The sequence below is a fragment of the Ictidomys tridecemlineatus genome, chromosome 9, assembly GCF_052094955.1.
Source record: "Ictidomys tridecemlineatus isolate mIctTri1 chromosome 9, mIctTri1.hap1, whole genome shotgun sequence".
In the NCBI taxonomy this organism is placed as follows: domain Eukaryota; kingdom Metazoa; phylum Chordata; class Mammalia; order Rodentia; family Sciuridae; genus Ictidomys; species Ictidomys tridecemlineatus.
Window position 1 is genome coordinate 36,196,451 of NC_135485.1, and position 12,742 is coordinate 36,209,192.

The following is a 12,742-nucleotide window of genomic DNA, read 5'->3' on the forward strand; positions in this document are numbered from 1 at the left end:
ATGCAAAGACAGTTTAGCATACACAAATCAGTAAATGTAATCCATCACATAAATAGAATTAATTATAAAATCACACAATCATCTCAATGGATGCAGAGTAAATCTTCAACAAAATCCAGCACCCACTCATGATAAAAAAAAGCACTAAAGAAATGGGGATAGAAGAAACTTACCTCAACATTGTAAAGACTATATATGACAAACCCGAAGCCAACATCATAGTGAATAGGGAAGAACTGAAAGCATTTCCTTTAAAATCTGAAACAAGACAAGGATGTACACTCTCACCACTCCTACTCAATATAATACTAGAAATTCTTCCAAGAGTCATTAGGTAAGAGAAGGAAATAAAAGAGGAAAAATAGAAAAGGAAGAAGTCAAATTATTACTCTTTATGGATGATATGATCCTATACTTAGAAGATTCAAAAGACTACTAGCACTAATAAACAAATTCAGCAAAATAGCACATTAAAAAAATCAACATACAAAAAATATTAGCATACAAAAATCAATAGTTTTGCTATTCCCAATAATGAATCTACAGAGAAAGAAATTAGGACAACAATTCCATTCACAATAACCTCAAAAAGGAAATAAAATAAAATACCTAGGAATAAATCTAGCCAAGGAGGTGAAAGACTTCTACAATGAAAACTACAGAACATTGAAGGAAGAAATTGAAGAAGACTTTTAGAAGATGGAAAGACTGCTCATGTTCTTGGTTAGGCAGAATTAAGATTGTTAAAATGGCCATACTACCAAAATACCAAAAGTGATTTGCAGATTCAATGTAATCCCTATCAGAATATCAATGACATTCTTCACAGAACAAGAAGAAACATTTCTAAAATTTATTTGTAAGAATAAAAGATCCAGAATAGCAAAAGCAATTCTAAGCCAAAAAACAAACAAACAAACAAACAAAAAACAATGCTGGAGATATCACAATACATTACTTCAAATTATTCTACAGATGCATGGCACAGGCATTAAAACACACACATAGAGCAATGGCACCAAATGTACAAACCACACTTCTACAGTCATCTGATCCTTAACAAAGGTGCTAAAAACATACACTCAAAAAAAGACATCCTTGTAAACCAATAGTGCCAGGAAAACTGGTTATTTGTACATAAAAGAATGAAACTAGACCCTATCTCACCCTGCACAAAAGTTATGGAACAAAGACTTAGGAATTAGACCAGAAACTACACAATTTCTAGAAGAAAACATAGGGTCAACACTCCAGTATACAGTCACGGGCAATGACTTTCTCAGTAGTATCCCTAAAGCTCAGGAAGTAATGCCAAGAGTTAATAAATGGGATGACATCAAATTAAAAAGCTTCAATATAGCAAATAAAATAATTAAGTATATGAAGAGAGGAGCTACAGAATGGGGGGGAAATCTTTGCTAGCTACTTTTCTGACACAGAGTTAATATCTAGAATATATAAAAAAGATTTATACCAAAAAAAATTAATAAAGGGGCAAATGAACTAAACAGACACTTCTTGGAAGAAAAAATGCAAATAGCCAACAAATATATGGAAAAATCTTCAAGATCATTACTAATCAGGGAACTGCAAATCAAAACTATGCTGAGATTTTATTTCAATCTAGTGAGAATGGTAGTTATCAAGAATACAAATAATAATAAATTCTGGAGAGAATAAGGAGAAAAAGGAACACTTTTATACTGTTGAGGTGTAAAAATGAGTACAACCACTATGGAAATCAATGTGGAGGTTTCTCAAAAGACTAGGAATGGAACCAGCACATGATTTATCCTAAAGAATTAAAGGAATCATACTTAGTGATACATGTATACCTGTGTTTATAGCAGCACAATTCACAATAGCCAAACTATGGAACCAGTCTAGGTGTTCATTAATGGTTGAGTGGATAAGAAAATGTGGTATATATTGGTATATAATTGGTATATAATGAATAAAATGTGGTATATATACACATGAACACGAACAGAATTATGTCATAGGCAGGAAAAATGGATAGAACTAAGTGAAATAAATCAAACTTAGGGACCAGGGAGAGGAGGAAAGAAAAGAGGGAAATACTGGGAAATGATATTGGTCAAATTATATTGTTACATATATTGTTATTGTGCATGTATCAATAAGTAACCACAAATCCCACCGTTATGTAGAACTATAAAGCACCAATTAAAATATGTTTAAAAAATGAGTGTTGAAGAGTTCCCTCTTCTATTAATTCTTATTTGAATGTATGATAAAACACTCACCCATGAGGCCATCTGGTTCTGGGCTTTTCTTTCTTGAAGGTTTTGATTACTAATTTAATCTCCTTGTAATGTTCAAACTTTATTTCTTCTTGAAACAGCCTTGGCAGTGTATATATTTCTATGAATTTATTCATTGCTATTTATCCATCTAGGCTACCCAATTTGTTGATGTATAATTGTTCACAGTAGTCTCTTATGACCTCACAAACGTTTTGCGCTTTGTTTCTGCCACTTGGTAAACATGATTGGGGACTGGGAAGGCTGTGGAGGAAATATTAGCACTTTTCTAATGTCTTTTTCCTCTCTTACCCTGGCAGGATCACAACTACTGCCGCATGTATGATGGATCTTCGAAGATACCCTCTGGATGAACAAAATTGCACCCTGGAGATTGAAAGTTGTGAGTTACTTGCACAAGGGAATGAGAAAAAGAGATGTTTGCTTGACCCAATTTAATGCAATCTTTCACTGAGTTCACTGGGGCTAGAATGTTTTTAGCTGCAAACTTCTGCAAACTTTTTGAGGGATTTAGAGTCTAGGATATTTTCCCTTATATTTGTGGTTCAATGGTAGTATCAATGACATTATGTTTTGGACACCTAGGGAAAGTCCACTTATTTTAGCTCAATAATTTATAAACTCATGCTTTTTCCTTCTTAAGAGTGGAATTTCTTCCACAGCTTTCCAATAGCCAAGCTGAATTAATAATAGAGGAAGACATTTCAAATGAAGACTCTGTGCAAATGTTTTAAGTTGTAAAGGGTTGTAAATTGTCTTTCCCAAAAAGTTTGTGATAGAGTCTGATGCAAAAGATCTCTTTATTTATGAAACAAATAAGATGACAAATGATACCTTATGAGGATTATACTTGGGTCAAAAACTTACTATTTTTGAGGTCAAGATTTTGGATTGTCTTCTAGGACTGTTTTTTATTGATCGATTTCCTAATAATACGAATATTTTAATTGCCAAGATTTAATCCTGTTTGACAGTCTTAGCATTTTTCTCAGCCATCAACCTATAGGCATTTGAGCCCTCTAATTGTGAATACTAGAGATAGACCACTTCTTTGTTCTGAGAGGTGCAGAAAGTTGCAATAGAAAATTCAGGCTATTACTATATTACTTAATGTGATGTGAGAAACAGATGGCGTATTTAGACCATTAAATTCTTTCTAAATCTAAACATCAAGAAGGCAAGGGAAAACGAGAAAAAAAATCCAATTGACCCTACGGTCTTATTGAAAACAAATGTGTTTCCCTAGAATGTGACTAAATATTGAGCAACACCTTTAATTTTCCAGTTTCATAAAAGAAAAAATATAGAAATGAAGATATTTCTATAGAAATAGTTCTAAATTTAGACATAGAGATTGTTTTATTATCTCTAGAGTAAACAAGAAAATTCACGAACTATTATTTAATTAATAGTCTACCTTTAAAGCTCACTACATAAAGAAGGCCGTGAATACAGAAAGGTGTTAATAATGAGAGTATCAATGGTGATTTGGGGTTTAAATGCCAAAGATGATCAAATTCAAACCATAAAATCATTCATTAACTGATGGCTAATGATATTTTATAAATAAAGCAGATCTGTAGTTCAGCAATTAAGCTTTTACTTTTGTAACTGTGATACAAAAGACAGAAAAACCACAGGTTACTTGGGCATGTAGGTTCTTCTGTCCTTCTTCTCTTCCATTGACTTGTGATTTTTTTCTTTTTTTACTTTGGCTTCTGCCATATAGAATTGGGACCTAACTACTTAAAATTCTAAGATCTATGGCTTTCATTTACTTCAAGAAACAATGAACTTTGATATGTACTTAAATTGATTCTATGTTTTAAATTACAAATATTGAAATTATCAGCATTTTCTCCCAAATTTCATATTTTATTTATAACAAATATTGAGTTTTCCTACTGTTATAGGTTAACATTTTTTTCCAAGTTAGCAAATTTCTTTGTTTTTTTTCCCAGAGGGAGAAAGCTTATTTTTCTGTTTTTGCAATACTGGAGATTGAATCCAAGTCTTTGTGCATGCTAAGCAAGCACTCTGCTACTGAGCCACATCCCCTGCCCTCTACACAATGCTTGAAATGAGCAAATATCTTTGAAAAAAAACTACTAAAGGTCACACATACACAAAGATAATCTAAACACCCCATATTTACTAAAGAAACTGAATCCATAAGTAATCACCTTATTAAAAAAAATCACCAAGCCCTGATGATTTTACTGGTGGATTTTTACCAAAATTTAATGGAAGAAATTTTTTATTCATATTAGAAAATAGATGACTTTTAGGTTCACTTATCATATATGACCAAAACCAAATCTATAAATGAAATAAAAATTAAACAAAATTTTCATGGAGCAAGAATTGAAGAAGGCTAGACAGTCAAATAGTACAAAATAATCATAAAACTTGGTGTCAGACCCAGGAATATGACAATCATTAAGGCATTTGGTAACATGCAATCAGTTACATAGACAGAGGAAGGAGCATAATCACTGGGATTCTAAAGTCAGCTAAGATGCCTGAGTGCATACAGATGCTAGATCGAGTTAATCCTGCAGCAGGTCATAGAACACCAGTCCCTAGATAGGCTTACATAAAGCAAAGCAGAAACCCATGCCTGAAAGAATTTGTGTAATGAAGATTTTATGAAAGCAGAAACTTCAGGAGAAGGAGAAGAAAACATGGATCTGCCTTCAATTTGCCGAACTGAAGCAAATCATCATATAAAACCTCAGTTTAAAAAAAAAAAAAGTATTCTAACAACATTTGAGAAAGGATGGATCTGAAATTCTGAAAGATAAAATAACTTACCCAGGCCACCACAGGGCAAGGATAGTGGTAGCTTGGGAATTCAAACCCAAGTGCTCTACTCTCCATCACAGAATCCTGCAATCAACACATGAGCAAGGGACACTATAGCCTCAGTACCTGGAATTGGAAACACTCTCAGCTAAGTTGGTAACACTGAATCACTAAGGACTGGTCTGTACTTCCCCAAATTACTCCTGACAAAAGTCAAAATAGACCCCAAAATAGGAAGCAGAATCTTAAATTTTAGGTCAAGGGTCAAATAAGTATAGCTGCAGAAAGAAGGGAGCTATTGACTCAGAAAGCAAGCAGGCATTGACTCCACTGTCGTTTCTCTTAAAAAAAAAAAAAAGCCTTATATGCCTTCTTAACAACAGGTAAACCAATATAAAGAAACAGCTTTAAGCAACATTGTCAATGTTATGGAGTCCACATGAGCTTTATTTGTTTCTTCCCTAAGTACCTAAGTACACAACATAGTGCTAAGTATTAATAAATACTGAATTGCTTGTTCATCCATTTTAACATTTCACAAAGAAAGGTGTCATTTGGAACAGCTTTCCCTGAGTTGACAATGTACCAAGACTACGACTGAGCTTAAAAGCAATTACAAATCAGAGGCTTTAGTGCTGGTTGAGAAATAAGAATGATAAAGTAGACATTCCACTGATACAAGATTGAACCAATTACACTTTTTTGTGACCAGTGGAGTGGAAATTTTGCCTATATTACAAAATATACTGGTTTATATGCTCTTCCCATCCAAGGCTGGGGAAATGTTTTCCTTCAATGGGTCCTTTGAGACAAATTAAAATGTTTTGCTTATCTTTAATGTCATCTAATCAAGGAAAATTGGAAAGGCCATAAACCCTTGTTAAATTGAAAATTTACTTGAACTTGGAGCAGATTAATAGCTTCATAGCCCTGGGATGCTATAAAATGAGTTAATGGCATATAGAAAAATCAATCAAAGAATTTTGTATAAAGAAGATTTGGAATTTGAAATCAATAAAGCTATCATGGGAATGTTGGATAACCACAGGCCTCGTGGAGATGTGGACAAGGCCTAGGACAACAATCTTGGAGGAATAAGGTGTCTTTTTCCATTTTCTGCTGCACAAATTGAGGAAAATCTTTACCCTAATCTTACCTGCTCATTTTCAGCAGGCGGGTGTGACCTCTCACTACCCTCAAAAAAATGTCGAAGCCAGTTCAAGTTTGAAATCTGTGTTCTCATTCATCTTCTTCTAAACCTCCTTGTTCACCAAGCTGATTTAACTAACCCTTGCATTTCAATTCTTTTCATAGACTGTTCCTGCCCTCAGTGATCAGGATATCATTTCTTTCTTCTTCCTCTGAAAAGGGATAATCTGAACCCAATTATCTCACCCCTAATTATCTCAGATTCCCAATCTTGCCCTTTCTATTTATCTTTTTTCATAGCCTATAAACAAGCTGAAAACACTTCTCATCATAAAACACTATCCCTGAACCTCTCTTAATGCCCCTCCTTTCTTTGTTTCCAAACCACTTGGAAGAATGATTTATGTCTGTTGTCTATTGCCTCAACTTCCTCTCAATTTACTGCAATTTGGAACAAACCTACCTATCTCCCACCTCTAGTATAACATTTCCCAGAAGATCACAAAGGGCCTGCTTTCTTTCCATCTTTGTTCCAGTGACTCTCAGATTTTTAATCTCCCAGCTCAAATCTCCTCTAAGTCCTGGACTTAGAGGATGTATGTAGCCCTTTTCCTAGTATATCTATTTTGATGATTTATAGGCATCTTAATTTGTTCAAAATTTAATTCTAGGTTTTACCTTCCCAAATAAGTTTCTTCTTATCTAGTCTCCTTAATCTCCACCCAATCAGAGTCTGAGGACTAATTACTCACACCTCCCTCTCATTCACAATCCTTTCCTCCAATCCATTGTCAAGTACCTGTGATATATTTAACAAGACTTTCCATTTCTCTCCGACACTGCTGCCACTAGTGCACACCACACTGCCATGACTTCACACCGGGATCATTGTGGCAGTCTCCTTATCATCTCTTCATTGGTCCTCATGCTTTCACTCTTGACTTCCTCCAACCCAATCTCTACCTGGATACCAGAGTATCCTCCATAACATGCCAATTGGATCATATCCCTGCTGTATTTAAAAAGATTCAGCCTTCTCATTTCACCGAGAAAACTGTCCAGGCTTCTTAATTTCACTCTTAAGCTTTTGTGACTTACCTCAATATCTTCAATCTCATCTGTAGTCATTCTCCCCCACTTTTTAAAAATTACACTGAACTTCAACACCAAGGACTCCTTTATTTCTTGTAGATTTAGTACTCTCATGTTTGTGTTCTCTCTCTCTCTCTCTCTCTCTCTCTCTCTCTCTCTCTCTCTCTCTCTGTTTTTGCACCATCCCCCATAGTACTTTACCACTGAATCCCCAGGCCTTTTTTTGGAACCTCCAGAGACAAGATTTCACTAAATTACTGAGGCACTAAGTAATTGCCAAGACTGGCCTCAAATTTGTGATCTTCCTGACTCAGCCTCCTGAGTCGCTGGGATTATAGGCATGCACCACCCAGCCTGGCTCACAAATTCAGTTCTTACCTCATGATATTACCATCTTGTTGCTTCCATTGCTTCAAGTCAGGATGCTTTTTCCCAATTTAATCATTTAGGCGTTTCCCAGTTCATTCTTCAGAAGCTTTCCTGGTCACTCAAGTCTGGTTAGGTAGCCCTAGTTACTGTTTCTATGTGCCCTATTTATTTGGGATTCATGATCTATGATTGTGTCCTTCAAAATCTGTATGTTGAAACATAATCACTAGTGTGATATGATAAGAAGCTGGTACTTTGGGTGGATGTTTTATTAATGGGGTTATTGCTCTTATAAAAGAGGCCATAGAGAGCTGCCTTTTCCCTTCTACTACATAACCAGAAGACACCACATGTGAAAGAGAAATTGGGCCCTTGACAGCTACTGTACTTTGCTTGGACTTCTCAGCCTTCAGAACTGTGAAAAGTGTATGCCTGTTGTTTGTAAGCTATCCAGTTGATGGCATTTTGTATAGCAGCCCAATGGACTAAGACGTTCATGTAACACTTCATACTTTGTGGGGCTTTTTTTCCATATTTACTGCTTCTTCCCCTATAGATTATAAGCTCTGGGAGGGAAGGGATTATTGCTTTGTTCACTGCCCAATACTTAAATCCTAGCCTAGCATCTGATTATAAGTATTTGTGGCATGAATGTATGTTAAATTTCTTAGCTCCAAATTTTTCCACTCTTGTGAATTTTAGAAGATGAGCATAGTTTTAGCTTTTCAGATAATATTTAAAGTACAGAGTTTTTACTTGCAATAAAAATATGCTTTCAAATATACAAGTTTATATTCATGCTTTAAGAGTATCTCAAAACTCAAGCAAATGTGTCAACCAAGAGCCAGATAGAGAAAAACCTAGCATTTTAATTACTTTAGGGATCTCGGTAGACTGATAAACATCTTGAAACACTATGAATTATTTTTGCTTTATCATAAGTCATTAATTATCTATGTGTTTCCTACCTGAACTTGAACCAAGTTATCAAAGACAAAATTCAGTGAAATCTGGTTATTTTTATACTTGTTTCTTGTAAAAATAATTTGATGACTTTCAATGTAGGCATTGTCTTAATGTATTAAATTTAATGAACCATCCAACCAATCTGTCTCTTAGACTCATAACATTGTCATCTTTTAATTTAAACATTTTAGCAGTCTCAACATATATACAGAATTTCAAGTAGTAGTCATTTCTGATTATTTTCAGAATAGAATTGTTTTCTTATCCATAAAAATAGCAGGTGATAAAAACAATGTATCTGCCTAAAAAAACAGCTTCGCCTAAATGTAGAAAATTGAAGTCTCCATCGCCACCTGCATGGGGAGGAAATAGGTAACCATTGGAGGGATGGGCCTACTGGAAATAAAAACTCTGAAAAGTAATATTAAGAAATAAACACAAAAGATGAGAAATATATTATTCAAAGTGCGAGCATTGACAGTGGAAGAGACCTGATGGGTCTGATCTGAACTAAGGGAAAAGCCCTCAAATGCTTTATTGATATGAAACACATCAAAGGGAATCAGTGAGAAGCTTCTTCAGGAAAATAGGATGAAATAGTGAAAACAAATTGTCTGGGGCTTGGCAGGTTATGCCAAGTGGCTACATTTGAACTTAGGGCTGTGAGCTAAGGCAGAGCACCAGCATGATCTGGGCTTTTCTTGAATTTTACCCAGGAGTTCCCAGAAAAGCAACCTTCCTGCCTCATGATGGCTCAAACAAACTCATAATTCACACACAGCTTCCAACAGTAAGGTTTACAGAATTGAAATAATACATTTTATTATGTAATGTGCTATAATAGCACCTGGAAATAAAATCACAGTAAGTACAGTGTCCAGACAGAAGATAAGAATACGTCTGTAAGCCTGCTCTTATATGGCCACATCTGAAGAACTGTATCCAGTTTCTAAGGCCATGTAAGATAAGTTTACACAGAGGGAAGAAATGGAGATATCTGGGAAGGAAAATTTAGGAGTCAGAACTTCCATTTTTGAATATTTTAACCACTATGATATAAAAGAGAAACCTTATGTTTGGAGATGTTCAGTGCATTAGTACAGGTTCTCCAGGGTAGCAGAACCCTAAGAACCCTATAGCCAATAAGTGGGACTGGGGTGGGGGGATGTGGAGAAAGAAAGATTGTAAGTGGCTCATGCAATTTTGGAGACACAAATCCCAAGATCCACAAGGTGAATCAGCAAATTGAAGAGTCCATGGTATAGTTTGAGTCTCAGCCCAAAGACTTAAGACCAATTATAACTGATGAGGTAATTCCAGTCCAAAGCTCACCAAACTCAAGTCCCAAGAAAAGCCAGTGTTTCAATTTGAGTCCAACTGCCCTAAAAATGCAGAAGTTCCAATTTGAACATAGGCAGGAGGAATTCTCTCTTATATAGAGGAGCACCAGTCTTTTTCTCTATTCAGACCTTCACTTAGTTGGATGAGGTCCATCAAGTTAAGCTGGCAACCAAATGTTATCTAAAACAATCCCACAGAAATACCCAGAATAATGTTTGACCGAATATTCCACTTACTTTGTGGCCCAGTCAAGTTGACATGCACAATGAACCATCACACCCAGAGCATTGGATTTGAACGTTTAGTTCAGTTCTGCTAATGTGTCTTAAGGGGTAACCCCATGGTTCTCTGTGTAAGCGAGTACTGGGGATTCAACAGCAACCAGACAGTGGGCACAAGTTTCAGGAAGGTGGATTTAGAATGTAAGAGAAATGATTTTAAATGAGTAGCAGCGCCCATTCAAGAAATGTGTCCTCGATTAAGAAAGAACTTCCCTTCCTATTGGGATACGCCAATTAATTGGAAGTCTTACCTCAGCGAGAGACCAGTTTAATTTTATAACCTTCAAGGTTTCTTTCAGCGCCCAAAAAACTCTTGGAGTCCATTCAGTTTAGTTACATCACTAGCAAATTACTTTGTCTGCCTAAAATGTTGGTTCTCAAATGATTCTGATTTATAAAGGAACGTTGAATATAGAAAAAAGTTATGAATACATGAACATATAAATACTCACAAAAATATGAAATATAGGACAATTACTAGCAAAAGCCTTTGAACCATTCTTACTTTATTGCTGCCTGCCAGATCATTAATTCTGATCTGAAATAATTTAAAAATAGCATCTACAACATGCTGCACACTTTCTATTCATGGTTGCTAACCACCAAAAATAACAGAAGTAAATTGAACTTCATGAATGATTCATGGCTTCCCTTGCTTTATGTCCCCATTGTCAAGGAAATTAGCAGCATTGGATATCTCCTTAGATAAATTTGATTTTGCCATATTCAGTAGACTACTTAATGAAAATGAATATTTCAAATTTATGTTCATAGAAATGTTAATGAATTTTAGTGCCTGTAGCTTTTTGATGAGCCAGAGGGGGTGGGTGTAGGGAGGAAGAGAATGTTTTCTGAATTAATTTATTCCTTTTTCCAGCCTGCTTCTTTGAAACTGTGAAGAAGTACTCCCTCTACAAAGTCTCTGATCTTTTTTAAGTTATAAAATAAAAGCCAGTGGGAGAATGGAGTTCCTTTTATGAAAATTAGTTTTGCAATCAATCTGACTGCAAAGTTAGCCTTATAGCTGCTCACTTCTATACCCTATAGACAGTTTATTTTCCATGCATGGAGAATAAACTGGTAAAGATATCTCTAATTAACGGATTTAAGGTTCTAGAAGTTTCTTCTTGATATTTTTGGTACATAACCATCTTGCTACTAACTTCCTGAAAGGAAATATAAAATAAGGTTTATTATTTTATTTAAAAGTTGTAGGTATTAATCACATAATTAAAGGTATTTTATAGTGAAACTCTGATCTTCTAGAACAAGACATCTTTGCTAAACTACCAGCTTTTATTCATTTGGGATCCAAACTTGATGATAATAATAGCTTGGTGATAAAAATAATTATATATTTATAGGGCAGGTGCCTTACAAAAATTTCCCACTGAATTCTCCTCACAAAAAGGAAATCAAAGCAACAAGGTAGTCACAAAATTGTGGTAGTCAGAGTGGGACTTGAACTCTGGCAGTCTGACCTGTGAGTCTAAGATTTAGCTCTTATATTATAGCTGCTTAATAAAACTGCTTCTGCGTACCATTCTCATGAGTTCCTTTCCTCTAGCTTCACCATTATCTGAGCTGGGTGGGTTTTAGGTTCTATCAAGGCACAAAGCAAATACCTGAGAACAAAGCAAATTTTAATCGGTCCTTCTCTCAGTTGAACTCATCCCAGTTCAGTTCTTAAAATGGCTTTTATCTTATGATATTCTGGCCACATAAATTGAATAATGATATATTTTAAGAACATCCCTTATTTTACCAGATCACACAGTGATCAGAGATTCTTTCTCTTCTACATAGCTACAGATACTCTTCCCCAATCAGTATAATGCTGGGGAGTCTGACAACTTCGATGTTCCTGTTGTTTTAAAATCATTCATTGCTCAGAGTGGTCACACATGAATATCTATAGCCATAGAAATGGACATATTCTCACGAGGGGTCTTGACTTGAAATGTTCTGTCAACCATATCTACATGGGAACCATGAAACCATGTAAATACTTTAGTTTTCACTTTGATGTCAATGTCCACAGTTAAATTGCTTTATTCTTAAGATCAAAAATTTTAAAAAGGAGTTTTAAAAATAATTGAACCCATCACTTCACTACAGACTGATAGTATCAGAATTTGTGGAAGATGGGTCCTGGTGTGAGCATTTCATGCTTCCCAGGTAATTTCAGTAAGCAGCCAAGTTTGAAAGTCACTGTTTTAAGGCCTCTATGCTCTGATTTTTTTGCTCCTCTCTCTTTTTAACCTCCTCTAGTAGACCCAGTTCTCTAAATGGGAAGCAGAATGGAACCGTAGAAATAAGAGAAGAAAGTACAACAAAGAGCAGAAAATAGCATGATTTTCAAAGGAAAAAATCATGGAAATGATCAAAAGAGAAATGTTAAACTATTCTTTACTTAGGCACTCCAAGAGACGCTTCAAATTTTCCTTATTCAAA

General features: G+C 35.2%; 1 protein-coding gene across 3 annotated transcripts in view; it reads left to right on the top strand.

The window, feature by feature from the left end:
* Gabrb1 (gamma-aminobutyric acid type A receptor subunit beta1) overlaps window positions 1–12,742 on the top strand; it is a 377,956-nt gene that overhangs the window by 278,374 nt on the left and 86,840 nt on the right. For all 3 annotated transcript variants that reach the window (XR_002483390.3, XM_078021256.1, XM_005319970.5), the window contains one exon: window positions 2,585–2,667. Coding sequence is in view for 2 of the 3 variants with exons in the window: in XM_078021256.1 (XP_077877382.1) it covers window positions 2,585–2,667 (83 nt within the window). In the remaining variant the exon portion in view is untranslated. The remainder of the gene's footprint in view (window positions 1–2,584; window positions 2,668–12,742) is intronic.